Source organism: Ctenopharyngodon idella, chromosome 19, assembly GCF_019924925.1.
Source record: "Ctenopharyngodon idella isolate HZGC_01 chromosome 19, HZGC01, whole genome shotgun sequence".
NCBI classification, from domain to species: Eukaryota; Metazoa; Chordata; class Actinopteri; order Cypriniformes; family Xenocyprididae; genus Ctenopharyngodon; species Ctenopharyngodon idella.
In genome coordinates this window covers 31,438,917-31,461,748 of record NC_067238.1, presented here as the reverse complement: position 1 = coordinate 31,461,748, position 22,832 = coordinate 31,438,917, and the positions used below count along the sequence as shown (strand labels likewise).

Sequence of the window (22,832 nt, the reverse complement as noted above, 5' to 3'; positions counted from 1 at the left end):
GACAAGTAAGTTTGATCACTGACAGTGTCTGAACTCGGCTTTAAAATCTTATTATGATAATATAAAGATCACAACTCTATTGTCATATTGTCACTGTTTATTTCAGGTGGTTAGCAGAGCAGCATGCCGTGCCTCACGCCATCCCTGCACTTTTCCGGCCGGCTCCGGTAGACCGTGTGAAGACTAACGTGAGTAACCCGGCCTATGCTGTGGAAAGCAAGCAGACCGACGGTCACATGGGCTACACGGCTCTGGAGATCAAGAGCAAGATGATGTCCCTGGAAAAAGCCGACTTGTGCATCGAGAACCCGCTCTACGGGTCAGATCTGCAGTACACTAACAGAGTGAGGCTTTCTTTATGATAATAACCAGAAATGTTTTGCATTGCGTTCATAGACCATGCTCATAATTCAACACCTAAGTATACACTACCGTTCAAACATTTGGGGTCAGTAAGATGTAAATAAAATCATCATATTAGAATGATTTCTGAAGGATCATGTGACACTGAAGACTGGAGTAATGATGCTGAAAATTCAGCTTTGATCACTGGATATAAATTACACTTTACTATATATTCACATAGAAAACAGATATTTTAAATTGTAAAAATATTTCACAATTTTTACTGTGTTTTTGATCAAATAAACACAGCCTTGGTGAGCAGAAGAGATTTCTTTCAAAAACATTTTAAAAAATTACCCAAAGTTTTGAATGGTAGTGTATAGAAATGATACTCCTGTGCAATACCTTTTTAATTAACATCTTGAGTACATGACAAGATTTGAAGGGCAGTATTGATCTAATAAACTCTTGTGTGAAGGTGGACAAAGTCATCATCAACCCTTACTTTGGCTTGGGAGCGCCAGATTATTCCAAAATCCAGATTCCAAAAAGAGACAAATGGCAGCACAGTATGACCAGCGTCACAGAAGACAAGTATATTTTACACTTACTATGCTGATGTTCTGTGTATTACATTATTAAAGGATTAGTTCACTTCAGAATTAAAATTTCCTGATAATTTCCTCACCCCCATGTCATCCAAAATGTTCATGTCTTTCTTTCTTCAGTCGGAAAGAAATGAAGGTTTTTGAGGAAAACATTCCAGGATTTTTCTCCATATAGTGGACTTCACTGGGGTTCAACGGGTTGAAGGTCCAAATGTCAGTTTCAGTGCAGCTTCAAAGAGCTCTACACGATCCCAGACGAGGAATAAGAGTCTTATCTAGAGAAACCATCGGCCATTTTCTAAAAAAAAATTAAAATGATATGCTTTTTAACCACAAATGCTCATCTTGCGCTGCTCTGTGATGTGCCACGCATTACGTAATCACGTTGGAAAGGTCATCTCATTTTCTCCTCCAACTTCAAAATTGTCTGACATCTTTGTTTTACTTTCTTTCTTTTTTTTTTTTTTTTGTAAAGGCCGTTTGACTTAGTCTTTGCACGTTCGCGTGACCTTTCCAACGTGATTACGTAATGCGTGGCGCATCTCAGAGCAGTGCAAGACGAGCATTTGTGGTTGAAAAGTATATAATTTTTATTTTTTATTAGAAAATGACCGATGGTTTCTCTAGATAAGACTCTTATTCCTCGTCTGGGATCATGTAGAGCTCTTTGAAGCTGCACTGAAACTGACATTTGGACCTTCATCCCGTTGGTCCCCATAGCAGTCCACTATATGGAGAAAAATCCTGGAATGTTTTCCTCAAAAACCTTCATTTCTTTTCGACTGAAGAAAGAAAGACATGAGGGTGAGTAAATTATCAGGAAATTTTAATTCTGAAGTGAACTAATCCTTTAAGCTGCTAGACTTTATCAAGTACTAAAGATATCCATTTTAAGAATCCAAATATAATAGACTAACTATACATAACTTTGCAAGTACAAACTTATTCTACTAACCATAACAGTCTACAAATACTGTAATGAGAGTTAGATGACTATCAAAATAAAGTTTTTTGGTACCACTCTGTGTCCTGTAGAGAGCGCCAGTGGGTGGATGATTTCCCTCTGCACCGCAGTGCCTGTGAAGGAGACACTGAGCTTCTGTCCAAACTGCTGGACAGCGGCTTCTCGGTTAAACAGCTGGACAGTGACCACTGGGCACCCATTCATTATGCATGCTGGTATATATCAACTTCCTGTTTCTTTAAGTCACTTGTGTTTGTTTCGGTTTCATTATTCCATAGACCTGGACACACTGAGTCATGCGGGTTTATGTCTGGCCCGTGTCATGTCTTCTGCCCATCATCTCTCTACATTCATCAGTTCAATGACTTTAATATGCTTTTCCTGACTGTAGGCATGGAAAGGTGGAGGCCACCAAGCTTCTGCTGGAGAAAGGGAACTGTAACCCCAATCTGCTGAACGGGCAGCTGAGCTCTCCTTTACACTTCGCAGCCGTCGGGGGTCATGCAGAAATTGTACAGATCCTTCTGCAGCACCCGGAGATAGACAGAGTGAGAAATACAGTCTTTTATATTTCATTTCCATGCTTATCTTCCCTGTTTATATATTTTCCCCTATTTATACATTCAGATACCTTTGCCTTCACTGTCACGTAGAATTAATTTTTAAAAACACACTTATGTTAAGAACAAACCTCAAAATTAATTTGCGTTTTTAAGACTGTACATATAATGTTGTGATACCTAAATTCACTTGGAGCATTTAAAATAAGTGGTATTATTTTTTAGCATTTTTTTTTATTTTTTAAATTGTTTAGACTAAATAGTGTAGAATGTAATTATTTGCAAAGAGATTTTGTAAAAAATATAATTTATTTTTTAGTTATTTATTTTTTTTGAAAGAAAAAAAGTAGTTTTTTTATAGAAACTTTAAAATTAAACTATTTTTAAAATTATTTTAATATAAAAACTTTCATATTTATTGTGTGTATATATATATATATATATATGAGAAAATTATTTAAAAAAAACTAAAAACGTGAATTTATAATATTTTATATATCATGTATATGAAAAACATATATAATATAATGTTGATTTAGACTAAATAGTTTGGAATGTTAATATTTGCAGAGATTTTGTAAAAATGAATATATTTGGTTTTTATCTTTTTATTAGAGAACCTTTTAAAAACCTTCAATAAATTATTTTTATTTATCGAGTGTGTGTGTGTGTGTGTGTGTATATATGTATGTATATATGTATGTGTGTGTGTATATATATATATATATATATATATATATATATATATATATATTACGTGTGTGTGTGTATAATAAGTTTTTTACACAATAAATAACAATTTTGGAAAATTATTAATAATAAAAATAATAATAATAAAAAACATTGAATTTTTAAAAAATAGATATATTATATACAATACACTGTATACATATTTATATATGTGTGTATATAATTTTCTTTACACAATACTTAACAATTTTGAAAAATTATTAAAGTTTCTCTAATAAATAAACAGAAAAAATGTAACTAAATTAAAAAAAATATATATATTTTTTTATATATATACTGAGAAAAGGTGTGTGTGTGATATATATATATATATATATATAATGTGATAATTGTGCATTTCTTCATTTTTCACTTGTCTCTCCATGAATACAGCCATGCTAAATTATAAACAAACATTACTATTTCTGTGATTTCATCATAATTCTGTCTCTTGTGTTTTTAAGCACATTGAGGACCAACAAAAACGATCCCCCCTTCAAGTATGTGAAGAGAACAAACAGAACAACTGGGAGGAGACGGTGAATCTCCTTCAGCAAGCCAACAATAAACCAGTGAGTAAAACCACTGCGCTCTGCTACACAGCGCCGGAGAGCTGCAGTTCTGTGAGGTTGAGTCCTGCAGATGTTGAGCAGCGTGTTTTGGTTTGTTTCAGTACGAGAAGGTGAGAATTTATCGCATGGATGGATCGTACCGCTCCGTGGAACTGAAACATGGGAACAACACGACAGTGCAGCAGATCATGGAGGGCATGAGACTGTCTCAGGAGACGCAGCAGTACTTCACCATCTGGATCTGCTCAGAGAACCTCAGTGAGACACATAACTGCCTCCAAAAAACTGACTTTTCTGTCCACCACGTCTGTTTTGCTTCATGCTTTTCCTCTGTCGTGTTGTTTAGGTCTACAGCTGAAGCCATACCACAAGCCCCTGCAGCACTTACGGATCTGGAGCGAGATAGTGACCGATCTCACCGCTCTGGATCCCCAACGGGAATCCCCACAGCTCTTCCTGCGCAGAGATGTTCGGCTGCCCTTAGAGATAGAAAAAAAGGTTTCTGCCACACCGTCATTATCTTGATCTTCACCAAAGTCCCTTTCAGGGAAAGTCTAGAAAGTCAGCTGTTTCAGGCATCCAAGATCCAAGTGCTGCATCCCAGTTCAACTACTTATACTACGCCCTAAAAGTATGTACTGTTTTTGTGAAGAACAAGTACATACTTTTGAGTGTGTAGCAAAGAGTAGGCAAGATTTGGGACAAACTACTTCGCCATAATTGTGCCTTTAACGGACCGTGTTTGTAGTTTTTAAACACTTTTTATTTGTAGTTCTAATCGCATCTTCGTTCAACACAATTGGTTGTGGGCAATATTAGCTGTTAGTGTTTGCATGGATCTGCTCTTTGGATTCTAACCGGAAGAAGTAGACAATCCCAAGGCCGTAACCATGTCTTGAACATTGGGCGGGGGGGACCGTGATTTTTTTCCCCCTTGGGGTGTTATTGTTTTTATTAAAAGGAATTAAATAATTAAAAGAGATTTAAGGGAATAACGAAAAAAGAACGCTAAAATAGTTCCAAGACTATTGTAGTTAAGTAATCAGTTTAAACTATTGGCAAATAATATTTTTTCTATATAATATAATATATTCACTCTTATTTGTATGTCTGATATCTCAAAAACACAAAACGTTTCTTGTCTCGTCACATTCAGTTATGAATTACATTAATCAGATCATTTTAATCAAATAATAGCACGTTTTCAATTCAAAATGGCAAAATTTCATAAAAATGTTGAGTAGTTTGCATCTCTGGATATTACTGTCGGTCGCTGAATATATTTTAATCGCAAAACAGTCATCAAACATTAAATGTTTAGCTACTTACTCGCCACGTTCTCTTTCACTACTAAAATGAAAGCGTTCGCACTCATCTTCTGTGAACAGTAAGCCCCGCCTTCTTTGATTTGATTGGCCAGCTCACTCATTCTGACGCTGTTAGACCGCTGAGGCAGACCAGCCTATAAAATGTAACTTTTAAAACTTTTTTTTTTTTTGTGTCATCCTAACAACAAACAGTGGGAATATACATATTATCCCCCCAATATTTGATTTGGCCATTTCTAATTATTGAGAGGGACTCAGTTGACCATCTGGATATCTTTGAAATACTCATTTCAACACACTACGAATCGGGACACACTAATTTTAATTTTGAGTGCTATTTAGGACGGATAGTATATGAATTGGGACCCAGCACAAGTGTTATTTACTCTGAAATCTCAAAAACTGCTTGTTAAACTCCCATTTAAATAACATATTTCAAAATCTGACCTATAAATGTTGTTGGTTGCACTTTATTTTACGGTACATGCGCTTACAGCTTTCTTTCCTAAGAAAGTACTGGGTAATATAATGCAACTACATGGTTTAAGGGTAGGTTCAAGGTTAGTACCTAGTTGTCACACAGTTATTGCAATCACTATAACAAGTACACAGTATACACTATAAAATAAAGTGCTACCAGGTTGCTTCTTATGCTCAAATAGTGTTTAAAAAACTTATTTTTTAGCCTAAACCAGCCAAATCACATGTGCAGTCGCAACCGTAGCTTCTAACAGCAGCTGCAGCGACGCGATGACTTTATCAATCAGCGATTGGCTCTTTTATTTAGAAGGTGGGACTTATTCCATGCTGCACTTTCTCCCCATTCATAAGTAACATGAGTGCACCGTCTTTGCTCAATCAATTTCTGATCAGTATGTGATTTTGAAAGCGATGGTTTAAAGTCTCTTTCAGCATTCAGCTGTGAAATTCATACAAGTTTCCCTCCTAGGTTGAAGATCCGCTGTCCATCCTCATCCTGTTTGACGAAGCTCGTCACTGCCTCCTCAAAGGCTTCCTGTCAGCGTCAGACAGCAAGCTCATTACTCTGGCCAGCCTCCTCCTGCAGATCATTTACGGAAACTACGACAGCAAGAAGCACAAACAGGGCTTTCTGAAGTATGTAGCTCCGTCCTCTCCACCCCATATTGACAATTACTGTTTTCTGTGTTCGTGCTAAAGGACATTTATTGTTTAATGCAGTGAGGAAAACCTGAAATCCATAGTTCCAATCTCAAAGGTCAAGAGCAAAGCACATCATTGGACTAACAGGATACTTCACGAGTACAAGGTGTGTTTCATTTCACATAATGCTCATCATGTGCACAACTGCTCAAACGTTTGGGCTCGGTAAGATATTTGAATGTTTTTGAAAGAGTGCAACTTTAACTTTTTTTCTCAATTCCGTGTGTGTCTGTAGAGTTTGAGCACTAGTGAGGGTGTGAGTAAAGAGATGCACCACCTCCAGAGACTCTTCCTGCAGAACTGTTGGGATATTCCCACCTATGGCGCGGCTTTCTTCACAGGACAGGTGTTCACCAAGGCCAGCTCCAGTACCCACAAGGTCATCCGAGTGTATGTGGGTGTGAACACCAAAGGCTTGCATCTGATGAACATGGAGACAAAAGTGAGATTTTAAATACTTGAATCCTACTTACTTAAAGGATTAGTTCACTTGAGAATTCAAATTTCCTGATAATTTACTCACCCCCATGTCATCCAAGATGTTCATGTCTTTCTTTCTTTAGTCAAAAAGAAATGAAGGTTTTTGAGGAAAACATTCCAGGATTTTTCTCCATATAGTGGACTTCACTGGGGTTCAACGGGTTGAAGGTCCAAATGTCAGTTTCAGTGCAGCTTCAAAGAGCTCTACATGATCCCAGACGAGGAATAAGAGTCTTATCTAGAGAAACCATCGGACAAATATAATACAATTTACATACTTTTTAACCACAAATGCTTGTCTTGCACTGCTCTGTGATGCGCCATGCGTGACATAATCACGTTGGAAAGGTCACGCGTGACGTAGGGCGAAAAAACTCCAATCTTATTTTCTCCTCCAACTTCAAAATCGTCCGACATTGTTGTTTTACCTTTTTTTGTAAAGGCCGTTTGACTTAGTCTTTGCACGTTCACTTTGTAAACACTGGATCTGTACTTCCGCCTACGTCACGCGTGACCTTTCCAACATGATTACGTAATGCGTGGAGCATCACAGAGCTGTGCAAGATGAGCATTTATGGTTAAAAAGTATATAATTTACATTTTTTTTAGAAAATGGCCGATGGTTTCTCTAGATAAGACTCTTATTCCTCGTCTGGGATCGTGTAGAAGCTTTGAAGCTGCACTGAAACTGACATTTGGACCTTCAACCCGTTGGTCCCCATAGCAGTCCACTATATGGAGAAAAATCCTGGAATGTTTTCCTCAAAAACCCTCATTTCTTTTCGACTGAAGAAAGACATAAATATCTTGGATGACATGGGGGTGAGTAAATTATCAGGAAATTTGAATTCAGAAGTGAAACAATCCTTTAAATAGCATGCTACTATTATGCTCCTAAGTCTCTTACAATAGTTTTACATGCATCCAAGGTCAAAAACACTTTAATTTACTCATAATATACATCGCAGCATCACCTCATTTCTCAAATAGTCTGAAAACAGTTAGATCCAGTCTCTCTAAACCCCTCCTTTCCAAGAGCATGCTCTGCTCTGATTGGTCAGATGGATCAATCTGTTGCGATTGGTCGACGGCCTACAGCACATGTCGTTAATGAAACGCCGATTAGCATATCTGAATTTCCACTCCGGATCTTTCTCAGCTCTTGATACACAGTGATACGAACAATAACGATGGCGTCTGTTTTCTGTATCAGTCTCATCATTTTGAAGTGCATAAGGGTGGATGCGCAGTGCTAAAAACGGCATCTTCTCGACATGAACAACACAAACCAAACTCTTCCAGTCTCAGTTTCAAATACAGTGTTTGTGGGCGGGGCAAAGGAGACTGTGTTCACAGGCAGCCAATGAAGATCACAGGCTGGCATTATGCAAATTTGTTACATATGTAACGGAGGCAAGTAAACCTCACTCCTCTGATCTCAAGCTCTAGTGACTGACGCTAGGGGTTGCAGCCTTTAGCCTCCTTGTTAGAGCATCCGACTCCCACGCCAGAGACCCGGGTTTGAGGCCCGCGAGTAGGACCTGGGTAGAGAGGTTACACATACATATGTTATGGAAGTGAGACTGAAATTACTGAGGCAGTTCAGAATCGCTTCTTTCTTTTGGGAGACAAAAACTCCCATTTATCTGCACTTTTATTTGAACTTTGCAGACCTTTTATCTTTCTTACTACATGAAAGATAATATTTGAAAACGTCATCATAGGGGCACTTTATATCATACTAACAGATGCTTTTACATGGATTATGTCACTCAAATCTTTTATATTTTATATACCAGGTGCTTCATCTCAGTCTGGAGTATGGGACATTCATGTGGCAGCTGGGTCAGGCCGACCAATACGTCCAAATACACAGTCTAGAGAACAAGAAGAACTTTGTCGTACACACCAAACAGGTATCTGTCGTCTTTACATCTCAACAGTCAGTGTGACGCCGTGAAACCCGAGTTGATCGTCTTTGTGTTTTTTCTCTCCAGGCCGGCCTGATCGTCAAGCTGCTGATGAAGTTGAGTGGACAGATCACACCGAACGACAGAGCCGCATCAGATAAATATGCTTATGGTTAAACCCGAGATGTACCATGTCTTTGCGTTTTGCCTTTTTTTGCAGTTGTTTTGATTTTTATGCTATTATTAAACTGTCTAAGAGTTGTTTGTACCAAAAGAAGAGAGAATACGCATCATCATGAATGGTAACCTAATTTACTTTGTTATATTTTCTTACTGTGTATGATATTATATGTATTTTATAATGTCATGATAAATTTATGCTTTTAACAGTTTTTGTAAATATCAATGGCCATTTTAATAAAAAAAAAAAAATCACACAGAGCGCTCATGAGTTCTTTATACAAAAATGGAAGGTTGTTTTTTTTAATTTCTCAATCAGTTTGAAGCTTGTTTTAAAGCCTTTATCATTTATATTCTGATTTATTTACTCAGAGAATAAACTGTATTTTCTCAGTGTGTAAATCAGTAATATTTATTTTAATTAGGGGTCAAGCCCGCTCGAGTCTATGGCGGCCCATAGAACCGTATGGTAAAAAGTTATGAAATTTGGCACACAGATAGAGGACAGTCTGAAATGTTACCATAACAAATTTGGAGTCTCTACCTCAAACCCTCTAGCGCCATTTTTCCGCCATTTTGAATTTTCCAAAAAAACTACTTTTTCGAACTTTTCCTAGAGTGGTTGTCCAATTTGCACGAAATTTGGTATGTAGCATCTACTCACACTCCAGGCAAAAAGTGATTAAACGATTTTTGATCAGCCAATCCGTTCTCGTTTAGTGCATCAACGAAGTGACGGCGAGCATGTAAAAAATGGATTTGATGCGGTATCTTCGCAATTATTTGGTGTATTGAAACCAAACTTGGTATATGTCATTACAGGCATGACTTTGGGGTACATGCACAGTATCGTCACAGCGCCACCTACTGGTGCCGTGATAGGAAAAATGGCTATTTTTGCTTATAACTTTTGAATGCCTTGTCCTAAAATCATGAGTCTCCTTAGATTCCTTGAGGCATGCCGAGCTGAACAATATCCAATGTTCTTTGGTCGGCCATTTTGGGCGTCAGCCATTTTGAATTTTGTCATAAAATGCTGTGTTTTATGAATGCATGAACGTATCGTTATGAAACTCGTTATGATTCATTGAGACTATGTTCTGAGAGGACCTGAAAAGTTTTAGGTCAGCGCCCCCTAGTGGTCAAGAGATATGAAATTTACAAAAATGCTTATAACATATGAAAAATTCAACATATTGTAATTTAACTTATATCATTACATTTTTTAGCTTATGCTGAGTCCTACAATACCAAATTTGCCATATTCTACCATACTTACTGTCCGCCATATTGAATTTGATACAAAACCTACTTTTTCGAACTCCTCCTACAAAATTTGTCCGATTTGTGTTGGTATGTAGCATCTACAGACATTCATGACAAAAAGTTATTAAAAGATTTTTGATAGACCCAACCGTTGTTTCATACAGCGTCAACAAATTTGTCTGTGAGCATGCCAAAATGGATATGCGGCTGTATCTTTGCAAAAGTTTTGTGTATTGACACGAAACTTGGTACATCTCATCACAGGTATGACATGAGGGTGCATGCAGAGTTTCGTCATAGCGCTGCCTACTGCTCAGAAGTTATAAACCATGTTATTATGTTATAAGTGCTTTAACTGATGTAATTTAGTCAGCTTTATCCTAACCTCATGATCACAGATGTCCACAAATATTTCCTTTACTGCCCTAATTCAGCTTGACCCCATAATTACTGCTTGCAGCTATATTTAATATTATTTTTTCCACAAACAAATAATATAAAGTTTGAGAAATAAAATACAAAATATTTGTTTTATTACTATTTAAGTGAAACATCTTTATACCTCTTAGACACAAGAACGTGTCACTGTTTCTGTGCAGTTTTCCATTCAGTATTGAAACAAGCTGTTGTTTCTAAGATAAATGGCTTGTTCTGAATTGTCACGCCAAGCTTAATAGCAGCACATTCAACCTCTTTAATATTGTCATGTAGTGCTTTGCTCTATGGCCAGAAAACTTAATCACATTTTCATGTTCGGTCCACTGAACACAGAGTAAAGGTTGCAGTATTTCAAACACACATTGTTAATATATAGTTTGCATAATCTATCACTTCGGGCAATACATTTTATGGATGCACTGAGACTTCATTAAATTCAAGATGTAATCCATAGCCTGCAGATAATGCATTTGTGCTTGCATTATATTGTGTCTGTCGTTCAGCTTCCATTAGGTGATGTATAAAAGAATACTATCCCTCCTTATTCCCCTGTCGCAGTCATTGTACAACAGAAGACCGAACACTAGACTTCTGTTCCTGTTTCTCAAGAGAAAGAAAAGATTGTTCTCGGCCTGCCAAAACGACATGGATTCTCCATTCCTCTGAGAATTCCTTCTCTTTATCCTCTAAAGTGATAAAAATGCTCTCGCTCTCAACAAACTGTCGAGGTACGCGTTGTCCGACTTCTCAACCGCTCATTTGTTTGTGCCGCTGAAAGGGAGATCTTTCAGCTGCTAAAGCCAGTCTAAAGGTCAGAGAAAACTTGCTGTAAAACAGAGACAGTGATGCCTCACAAAGACACGACTGAGATCTTTCTCACACCCTGTTTCTCACACAATGCTTGAATGGGGCTTAGAGGGGCAGAATGAAGGAGAAGGGGAGGGGAATCTTTTCAGTTCTTCAAATGCAACAATAGTCTTTGTCTACAATGTCCCTCCATTCTTATTGGGGTTACTGAAGGGGACGGGGTGGAGGGGCCGGTTTGCCATGGAAACAGTCACAAAACAAGCTGGTTCCAGAGCGAGAGAGACACACAAAAACATGCTTCAAATCCGGGAAGGAATCTCTGTATCAATCTCTGCAATTTAGTTAGAGGAGACGGTGTGCCAAAGAAGGAGGAAGACTTGTGTGACAGGATGGATGCAGCTTCACTTGACTAGAAGAAAAGGCGATGAAAAATACTGGAGCGGTATAAAAGCACTCCAGCATTTCAGAGGGACGTTCTGGACCAGGACTCACGGTTATTGCTCTTCTGGATATCACTATGAACTCCGACACTCAGTATGAGGACTCTGTGTCTGTCATGGTTCTGGAGAACATCAAGAACAAGCTGTTACATGCTTTCAGAACATCAGCAGAACCGAGAACATCTGCTGAGACGGCTTCTCATCCGATCGGAAAGAGTTTCCAAGTCAACGAAGAGCTTCGGAGAGCCAAAATAGATGGAGCCATAACTTGGTTAAGATCAGAACTGGTAAGTTTAGAAACTGCTGATGTTTTTATTTCCTCGTTGACATGTTAGAACGGGCTGTTGGACTGTTTTAGTTTTATTATGTTGTTAGATAAAATGAGCAGATGGATGGATGGATGGATAGGTAGATTGATAGATGGATGGATGGATAGATAGGTAGATTGATAGACGGATGGATGGATGGATAGATAGGTAGATTGATAGACAGATGGATGAATGGATGGATGGATGGATGGATGGATGGATAGGTAGATTGATAGACAGATGGATGGATGGATGGATGGATGGATAGATAGGTAGATTGATGGATGGATGGATGGATAGGTAGATTGATAGACAGATGGATGGATGGATGGATGGATGGATAGATAGGTAGATTGATGGATGGATGGATGGATGGATAGATAGGTAGATTGATAGACAGATGGATGAATGGATGGACGGATGGATGGATGGATGGATGGATAGGTAGATTGATAGACAGATGGATGGATGGATGGATAGGTAGATTGATAGACGGATGGATAGATAGGTAGATGGATAGATGGATAGATGGATGGATGGATAGGTAGATTGATGGATGGATGGATGGATGGATGGATAGATTGATAGACAGATGGATGGATGGATGGATGGATGGATAGATAGATAGATAGGTAGATTGATAGATGGATGGATGGATAGACAGGTAGATTGATGGATGGATGGACGGATAGATAGGTGGATGGATGGATGGATAGATAGGTAGATTGATAGACAGATGGATGGATGGATGGATGGATAGGTAGATTGATAGACGGATGGATGGATGGAGGGACAGGTAGATAGATAGATATCTGATCTGTCTCTCTGTGATTGTCGTGCAGCTGGAGATGCGTTCTCAGGATCGTCAGCTGGCTCAGACTCTGCTGGGACTCAATAAGGAGATTCAGAGGCTCAGACGGGAGAACGGATCTCTGCTCCTGGAAGCTGACGGCAGCGAGCAGCACCTGTGACCCGCAGAGCAGAGCAGAGCCGGGATAATGAGAGGACACGCGCTGGTGATCCATGATGTGTGTGGAGGAGTGGAAACAAACGCGTTTGTGACAGAAGGAACTCTCCTCTTCTGGAGTACACTGTGGCTTATTTTCACATTTCCTGTGGGAAAAGATACTGAAGGCATTTTCATGTACGTGAAAGCTTGACCAAACTGGGTGCTAAGATTAATATTCAAAACAACAGACACACCCATTTCCAGCTGGCATTAACATACACTGTTTGGGTGATCGGATCACAGTCAGATAGCACTTGTGAAAGCACCCAAGACACACTGTGATCAGATCACTGAAACCTGGAGACGCATTGTAAACGCAACGCAGCTGAAAATATCATATTAATAATATGATATAAATATACTGGATACAAAACGCATGTTAATGCCAGATGTAAAGGGATCCTCAGAGAGGCCTTATAAAGGCTAGCTGAGAGTGTGCTTGAGATAGAAACAATTTCTATGATGATTCATTTGTCTACAGAAGATTTGGATTCTTACTTTTAATGAGGTTTTGTGACCATCTGCTGTATGACTGAAAAACCGAGTGTTGATGATTTTTTCAGCTTTGAACTTATGGAATGAATAATTAGCATAGTATATTCAATGTGTGCATGCAGCATGTCATCAAAGACTCTAGAATAACACAAGATGCGTCACTCATCTTGTTTTGAATGGGAGAAAATGCAACGCGCAAAATGGCGGAATAAGTCCCGCCTTCTAAATATGAGCCAATCACCGATTGGTAAAGTCATCGCGTCACTGCAGCGGCCGTTAGAAGCTCCGGTTCCTATAGAAACAGTCAGACACGCGCTTCCTGTAGAGACTCGCACTTGAGACTGATCCAGCCTGAAAAATACAGTTTTTGTTTATGATTCGAGCGTTTAGAAACAAAATTCATGAGACAGTTGTTGTCAGATTCCATTGGTGATTTAAGCGAAAGTTTGGCAAACAGCTTTGGAGAATTTGATTTCATCCCCATTCAAAGAGATATGAGCTGCACTTGAATGCCCGACCGTCGTTTCAAAGATGGCCGCCGAGTGAAATGACTTGTCTTAAAGGGACTTTGATGTCATCATCTGTTTATTAAAATGTCTTGATGAATTAAACTCCATATTGCATCATGAAATGATTACTCTCAACATTGATCAGGATTGTATGTTTTTATTATCATATTGTGGTACTATAGTATGTCAAAGCAACTCATTAGTTATTTATCCAGGATGAATTAGATTATCAGTGAATAAATATTCACATCTTGATTTAAAAAAAATGTTCCATGCCATTTTATAAATACTAAAAATACTATTCCGGCAACTGTTTTTGCCGTCATTGTCATCATGCAACACTCATACAGGCACTTTTGAAGAGGCAGTTTTGTGAAATGAGAAAAAGTAGTACATATAAGCGTTTACATGAAACAAACTTCATTGCATTCAGGTAGAATTTCAGCAGTCTGTCACCAAAGACTTTGTCAGGTTTCTTACAGTGTAAAACATTCAAACTTTTCACTATATAATATAAAGTATGTTCTAAACACGAGGCAGCTGTGTTACTCAGATTGCATTCATATATTGTCCGATAGGACATTATGAAATTTCTCACATAACGAATGCATCATTTGTTCTTGTGTGATACTCAACACTAAGATACATATTGGAACATGGTGTATTATCAATCATGTGATCAGAACTGGAGGTTTCAGGGCACAGAGCTGCGTCTACTAAAGGCCCGTTTGGGCAGGTAGCCGAGGGGAGTGGGGCTCATACATGTGCTAAAGGAGTAGATGGAGGGGTAAAAGCACATTTCTCCTGAGAAGGAGGACATACTGCTCCCCCCACCCTCACTCTCAGAGTCCCAACAAGGATGATCCTCCTCTTCCTCTTCTTCTATGGCTTTTGCACACTCTTGCTTCAGTTCCTGAATGCCGTCATTGAGATCCATCAGCTGACGGATCAAAGCTTGGTCCTGAGAACGCATCTCCATCTACAAAGCAGAGGAATGTTTTTATTTAGCTATTTTTATACTTTTATTTATTTATGAGTAAATCAATAAGCTTTTTAGCAATATTTTGTGTAAGCATTCAAGTCATTTATAATTCTGTAAACTCTAGATTGAATAATAATAATAATAATAAAAAACACTGTTTAAAATAATATTTTTCCACACAACTGAGTGAACATGAACCTTACTACACTCTAAAATACTGAGTTAAAAACAACCCAAGTTGGGTTGAAAATGGACAAACCCAGTGATTGGGTTTAACTATTGTTTAAAAATGACTATATGTCTGGCTTAATATGAACCCAAAACAGGTTGAATATTAAAAATCAGACTCAATTACCTGAGGCAACAATAATAATCAAAAGGAGAACATTTATTAATAAGCAATTTAATAAATGATTTTTTTTTTTGTTTAATTATTATTCATTAAACTTATTGATAAATGTTCATTAGCTAAATTTCCAACATACTTTGGGTTCATTTTAAGCAAGCAAAACAGTAATTTTTAAACAATAGTTGAGTTAAATAAAACTACCCAGCATGTAGGGCAAACATTTAACCCAACCGCTGGGTTTGTCCATTTTCAACCCAACTTGGGTTATTTTAAACCCAGCATTTTGGTGACTCCATTAAAAAAAATATATTTTATTGGTGTAAGTGCAGTCAAGTTGATCCAGTCTTATTGAATAATTAAGTTGGCTTGAATATAACCAGTTAATTTAGGTAGCCGTAGCCTAAAAACAGGGTGCGAAGTTCGAACTAAGCCTAAAGAGGGGTTTGAGGGGATCTGGCTCCCCTAAAAAGTTAGTAAAGAAGTCAAAACAGAAGGGTGGGGTATTTTATTTACTTAAGTAGGCTGTTTCAACAGTTCCAAAAGAAAAAAATTCGTGGGCGATATCCAGTCATTTAAATAGGAATTCGCGCGAATTTCGCGGGAGTTCCCCAGATTTCGACGGTTGGTCTCGCGAATCGCTGCGTTTACTAACTGAAAGCTACTTTTTTAATAACTGCTTCATGCATCCATACAGTATTTATTAGCGATTATTGTCCTCGAAATTTCACCGAAATGTCGTTAATGTGACCACACCTAACAGTATAAATAAACGCTCGCGAACGAAGTCCAGTTCGAGAAGTAACCATAGCAACAGTAGGCCGCTCGAGCGACGAGTATTGGAGAAATCGACAAAACTGACTATTAGTATGTCTAAAAACGTATTATAGATGTAAATATTACAAATATAATCAAAAAAAACTTTAGTCTTTTGTTAAAAACGTCTTTAAGTTAGTTTACGACAAACTATACAGATGCCCGAAAAATACTGACAGAAATGTTTGTACAAAGTTCGACCCCCGGAAAGAGTTTTTATAATTTTCACACACTGGTCCAGCAGATCAAGCTGCTGAGGTAAGTCCTATTTACAACCTTAGCATATCCAAATCATAAATCATCAAAATAAACAGATTCAAATTAATATTCAAACCTCATTCAGGGAAACTGTGTTTAAGGACAATTATCTTCCACCCCAATTTACATTTTGCTCTTGATCCAGAACATCTTTCTAAACTAAACCTCAAATAAACATTGTGAGACACTGGGAAAGCTCTGACATTAAAAGACTCTGAAAAGAGGGACCAGAACAAACATTATTCACATATTGATACCATCCACCAGAAAGAACCAACATCAGGTCAAGGTTAAGGTGTTACTATGCTGATTAAGTTCTTATCCTTGCATTCAACAGCGGGAGTTGGAGGTATTTTAGATGGGCAATGTCTTTTTCAGATGCAAATGTCTTTTTTTCTCTTTCTGCTCTTTTTATTGGTGGCTGTGGCAGTTTAATTGGATGCTTTGAGAGGAAATAATATGCTGAATTCCAGCACATTTCATGAGCCTGTTTCTGAAAGGACAAAACTAGAAGTGTTCCCTCCAAAAACTGCATTAATTACACTGGCAGACTAATAATGGAACCTGCTTTGAAAGATTTAATCAAAGAAAATTAAGGAAAGCTCAAGAACTTTGTTGGGAGCAGGTGAAACCCTTCCACTGGACTGGTCGTGTATAAGCGTTAACAACAGTATGAGTGTTTATGTGTCTGTGTTTCCCCCCTCATTCATTGAAGTGCATTTAATTGGGTCCAACCTGATTTCCTATAGGAGGAAACACAAAGCAGCACTATTTATTGTGGGTATCTAAGTGAATTGGCACAAATGCTGGCTGGAAGTGAACACTGGACCATGTAGGAGTCATTAGGACTCATTTCGCTCTTAATAGTCTATTATAAACACATTCTATCTCTTTAACCTTGTAAAAACAGCATTCAATCTTCATGCTTCAGTCCCTCAGCTAAAATTAAATGAAACTAAAACCACCAGTAGGTGGCGGCAAATCATTGTCTTAACGAGTAAGTCATTGAATCATTCAATGCAGCTGATTCATTCAAGACAAAGCAGAAGTCATCGAGTCATTCATTAGAATGTTTCGTTCAAAAACGCGGATTCATTCAGTAACGAAACTGAAACTGTGTTGCTCCGAGACGTGCAATAGCTCTACTGTTTGGAAATATTTTCATTGGCAAAATAGAGGAAAAACAGACAATATTGTGTCTAAAATTTAAGTGTATTGAATTGTTGTATAAAATCAATATCACATTTGCAAACGTGCTGATATTCGGGAGAACAGCACATTTGCTCGTGTGATATTGCTTATAAATATTAAAAACAAGAACTTATTCTGAGACTTTTTTGCATTATATCTTGGTTTCTTGGTTCATTTTGGTGACATTTTTGCCCCAAATGTGTTAAAAATTTCCGACTCTGGTGTTTGTGCGCTGCGTGACAGAGCATTCACACGGGGCGTCAGTGTTAACGCTTTTCATTTACTTTGAAAGGTTGACATCACGTGTTGCCGAACTGAATTGCGGGTTCCATTGTGTCGCTTCACTTGCGTTGCTTGTGGCAGAGGTTGAAGATTTCTCAACTTTTCAAGCACCAATGCAGGCGTCAGCCAATCAGATCACAGACGCTAGCCAATTGCGTTCATGCAACTCCGGAAAGTAATGTGATTGGCTGTTGTCACTATGACGGTCACGTCAGCACAAACTTCAGACACGCCCTCTGTCAAGCGTTGATGCCAACGCCCGTGTGAATGCAGCGTGATGGCAGGGATGGGGCTCTTTTTCGAGCGCAAGCGGAGGCCCCTTTTGCTGCAAGGGCCATTCAAGTGAAATGGGTGAAACATAGCAAATAATGTAAATCCCGGTATAATCTGTTTCACTCAACTAAAACCACCAGTAGGTGGCAGCAAATCATTGTCTTAACAAGTTAGCCATTGAATCATTCAATCAACCGATTTGTTCAGAACGGCTGATTCATTCAAGGACAAAGCAGAAGTGAGTGAGTCATCGAGTCATTTATTAGAACGATTCGTTTAAAAACGCAGATTCATTCAGTAATGAAACTGAAACTGTGTTGCTCTGAGACGTGCAATGGTTTTACTGTTTGGAAAATTTTCATTGGTAAAATAGAGGAAAAACAGACAATATTGTGTCTAAAATGTAAGTCACCTATAGCCTATTAACTTATTGTTTTTTGAATTGTTGTATAATAAAATCAATATCACATTTGCAAACGTGCTGATATTTGGGAAAACAGCACTTTTGCTCGTGTGATATTGCTTTTAAATATTAAAAACAAGAACTTATTTTGAGACTTTTTTGCACTATATCTTGGTTTTGGAAGCATTTTTATTAGTTTTGGTGGCATTTTTGCCCCAAGCGTGTTAATAATTTCGAACTCTGGTGTTTGTGCACTGCGTGATGGTGGGGACGGGGCTCTTTTTCGAGTGCAAGTGGAGGCCCAATCTGTTGCAAGGCCGTTTCACATGAAACGGGTGAAATATAGCAAATAATGTAAATCCCGGTATAATCTGTTTCACTCAACTAAAACCACCACTAGGTGGCAGCAAATCATTGTCTTAACAAGTTAGCCATTGAATCATTCAATCAACCGATTTGTTCAGAACGGCTGATTCATTCAAGGACAAAGCAGAAGTGAGTGAATCATCAAGTCATTTATTAGAACGATTCGTTCAAAAACACTGATTAATTCGGTAACAAAACTGAAACTGTGTTGCTCTGAGATGCACAATGGCTCTACTGTTTGGAACTGTTTTCATTGGTAAAATAGAGGAAAAACAGACAATAATGTGTCTAAAATGTAAGTCACCTATAGCCTATTAACTTATTGTTTATTGAATTGTTGTATAATAAAATCAATATCACATTTGCAAACGTGCTGATATTTGGGAAAACAGCACTTTTGCTCGTGTGATATTGCTTTTAAATATTAAAAACAAGAACTTATTTTGAGACTTTTTTGCACTATATCTTGGTTTTGGAAGCATTTTTATTAGTTTTGGTGGCATTTTTGTTCCAAGTGTGTTAATAATTTCCGACTCTGGTGTTTGTGCGCTGCGTCAGTTGACTGTCAGATGTTAGTGACCTAACTGACCTGAATTTACCCGACTCCAAAATTAATTTTTAAACAACCATATATCCATTCTTATCAAAGTACAGAATGTTTTCTGGAGAGTTCAGTGACATTTAGTCATATAAATATGGTCTAAACCAATTATAGTTAAAATGTCAGGGAATTGTGTATGATCATGACAGCAAGAAGAAACATCATTAATGTTTTAGTTTTTAAATCACAGAAGTACTAAAGTAATGAACACAGACCAATGAGACATAAAATTAGCTCGTCTTAAAGGGTTTCTGTGGAATCTTTTGTGTAGAACGTTGCTATGACGAGTCACACGGCTGTAAATGCCAAGCAATATATCTACTGAGAATGGACCTGCTCAGGATTTAACCCCTGGGGCGTTGTAACGGTCGCAACATGAATGTTAATGACGAGACTGTTGTAATTTTTTACCCGTGAGGAGTAACGCTGTAAAGATGCAAGCTGACCTTTGGTTTTACTAGAGTTTGAAACAACATGACCCACACATACAGCAACAATAGACACCTTTACAATACATCTGGACATACATGAAATGTTTCATGTTCAAAAAGAACAATTCAAAATAAAGCAAAATGAATAAAACTTATACACCAAGGCTGCATTTATTTCATCAAAAAATACAGTAATATTGTGAAATATTTTTTCAATTTAAAATAACTCTTTTCTATGTGAATATATTGTAAACTGTAATTTATTCCTGTGATCAAAGCTGAATTTTCAGCATCATTACTCCAGTCTTCAGTGTCACATGACCCTTCAGAAATCATTCTAATATGATGATTTGCTGCTCAAGAAACATTTATGATTATTATCAATGCTGAAAAAAATATTCAGGATTCTTTAGTTTACAGAATGTTCAAAATAACAGCATTAATTTGAAATAGAAATCTTTTGGAACAATATAAATGTCTTTACTGTCACTATGTATATATGTTTTAAAAATGTAAACAAATTATTCAATTATATAAAAATTCTAAGAAAAATAATATATATAATTTTAGTTTTACATTTTTAAAAAAAAATCAAACAAATTATTTTCATTTTCTTTCATCTTCATTTAAATTCATATATTATTATATATATATATATATATAAGAGAATGAAAATAATTTGAATTTTTAAAACTTTAAATTATGATTGGTGTGAAAAGCTAAAGATTAATGGATTATTCTTCATATGAAAGCTTGAAAACAAAATAAACTCTATTGCAAAATATGACAAAAGAATGAACTAAAAATAATTATAATATTGACAGTTTGATATTTTCCTAAAGTTGCTTTTTCTAAAGTCCCTCAGCTCCTGGAAAGTGCTCTTTCTGGAGGCAAAATGTTATAATGGGAAAACAAAATTGCCTCATATTGTGTCCAAATGACTGATAATATGGTAAAGTGTTTTAATAAAATCTTACCAGCTCCTTCCTCAGCCAGGCCAGCGCAGTCTCAATGTCCAGTCGGCCCGAATCCCCGTCTCCAGCCGTCCGCTTCCCTCTGCACACCTCCGGAGATGAGGAATGATCCCTGCACATCCCTGCTGCTTTACAGTCATCAAAAGAGGTTTCTTTACAGGAGAAATCTCTAAGTCTGGTAAGAACTACTTCCATTGTTTCTAGAAGTGCTGATGAGGAGCGGAGAGCGCTCTGTTCTTCTGTCAGCTGTAGATACAGCTCTGTCACTGAAACACAACTCTGTGTCACTCTGTCCACTACTGGTGCGTTCGCTCTGGGATGGACACTTAAAACACCTCCTCCCCTCACCCCGCCACGCCATAAACACATGCGTACTCTCATTTTGCATAAACATACGTCTGTTTATGCGAAAGGGAGTGACGTAGACTGACGTCAGCCTCAAATGAGCTTTGTAAATGTTTAATGCATTTGAATAGGTGAACATGGAGTTGCCATGGCTTTGTGGGAAGTACAGCTGGAGTCTATGGAATGTCTTTGGCAGTACCATCTAAATGGACCGCTGTTTATTTGCTTCGGGACTGAATAGATCACAAATTACATTTTGATCCCATGCAGATATTAGTAACTTTTCTTTTCACAGTGGCCAACGTTGATCCTCAAACCTCTGACGAACATGAGCCGCATGCTGTCATGTCCTCTCTGCGTTTCCCAAGCAACCTTCACAAATAAGCAATACATCCCAACTCAGGACAAAAATAGCTGAGACACAATTGAGGCTATATTTAAATCCAATAGATCAAGTCTCTGACGTTACAGACATTCAAAGAGACAGAATGGGACCAAGTTCTCTTTCAGAACCTGTGCCATGCATGACACACTAGGTTTAGACTAAACTAGCTCTTATAATGTCCTACAAAATGTTGAGCCAGTACTCATTTTTTAGGTGTTTTCCATGCGAAAGCGTTGGAATGTAATATTAATCTATAATTTATGTAATCAAAACTTATAAAGATCACACTTGTTGGAGAATAAAGTCAGTCTGATTGGCTCTTGGAGGCTATAACACCCCCTTGTGGTGAAAATATAAAAAACAACAACAACAAAAAAACAACTATCTTTCCTCAACCGATTCATCAAATTTTGATTATTAAATGCAATTGGATTCAATTATTATAATTAATAATATTATTAAAACATCATCACTTTGTTAAATTGATATTATTCATTTATTATTAATCATAGTTGAACATTTCCAACAATATTTAACATGATATACTGTACATGAGGAATGGATGTAGACATGAAATCTAATCTAATACACATGAAATTGTAGAAATGAGAAATATTATATATATATATATCTTTATATATATATATATATATATATATATATATGTGTGTGTGTATATAATTTTTAAAAGAAATTATAAACACACTAAGCCAACTACACTTCTGTTCTCAAATAATTAATTATAACTTAAACCTCCACAAAAAACAAGGTTGTTTAATAATAAAACAAAAAATTAAGACAAAAATTTGCTGGCAAATATAATACTTCAAATTATACCTCAACTACCTTAAATTCTAGCTATTTAATATCATCCATTAAAACATTATAAATTTATTAAATTTATATTATTTCTTTATTAATATTATTTGAACACACAAACACACACATAGACATACACTGTCTACAACATAATCAGTTATTATTACTGTATTTTGTTGGTTCTCTCTTGTTTTTGTTAGATTTATGTTCATAATTTCTTTGTATGACAG

At 37.2% G+C, this 22,832-nt stretch overlaps 3 protein-coding genes across 3 annotated transcripts in view; 2 read left to right on the top strand and 1 right to left on the bottom strand.

Moving 5' to 3' along the window:
- krit1 (KRIT1 ankyrin repeat containing) overlaps nt 1-9,115 on the top strand; it is a 10,616-nt gene extending 1,501 nt beyond the window's left edge. Inside the window, exons 5-17 of the mRNA XM_051873382.1 lie at nt 1-5; nt 107-344; nt 824-939; nt 1,989-2,132; nt 2,309-2,465; nt 3,671-3,778; nt 3,880-4,036; nt 4,125-4,276; nt 6,056-6,222; nt 6,307-6,394; nt 6,524-6,730; nt 8,568-8,684; nt 8,766-9,115. The exon at nt 1-5 is cut by the window's left edge and continues 125 nt beyond it. Of these exons, the coding sequence (XP_051729342.1) occupies nt 1-5; nt 107-344; nt 824-939; nt 1,989-2,132; nt 2,309-2,465; nt 3,671-3,778; nt 3,880-4,036; nt 4,125-4,276; nt 6,056-6,222; nt 6,307-6,394; nt 6,524-6,730; nt 8,568-8,684; nt 8,766-8,855 (1,746 nt within the window). The 3' untranslated portion in view covers nt 8,856-9,115. The remainder of the gene's footprint in view (nt 6-106; nt 345-823; nt 940-1,988; nt 2,133-2,308; nt 2,466-3,670; nt 3,779-3,879; nt 4,037-4,124; nt 4,277-6,055; nt 6,223-6,306; nt 6,395-6,523; nt 6,731-8,567; nt 8,685-8,765) is intronic.
- Nucleotides 9,116-11,504: 2,389 nt separating this feature from the next.
- Nucleotides 11,505-14,431, top strand: LOC127501424 (protein FAM167A-like). Its single transcript, XM_051873393.1, has 2 exons — nt 11,505-12,096; nt 12,960-14,431. The coding sequence occupies exons 1-2, from the start codon at nt 11,887-11,889 to the stop codon at nt 13,086-13,088; spliced, it is 339 nt and encodes a 112-aa protein (XP_051729353.1). The 5' UTR covers nt 11,505-11,886; the 3' UTR covers nt 13,089-14,431.
- Nucleotides 14,272-21,387, bottom strand: LOC127501423 (alanine and arginine-rich domain-containing protein-like). The gene is made up of 2 exons (XM_051873392.1): nt 21,057-21,387; nt 14,272-15,109 (listed from the first exon to the last, which is right to left on the bottom strand). The coding sequence occupies exons 1-2, from the start codon at nt 21,246-21,248 to the stop codon at nt 14,825-14,827; spliced, it is 477 nt and encodes a 158-aa protein (XP_051729352.1). The 5' UTR covers nt 21,249-21,387; the 3' UTR covers nt 14,272-14,824.
- Between the last annotated feature and the right edge of the window lie 1,445 nt (nt 21,388-22,832).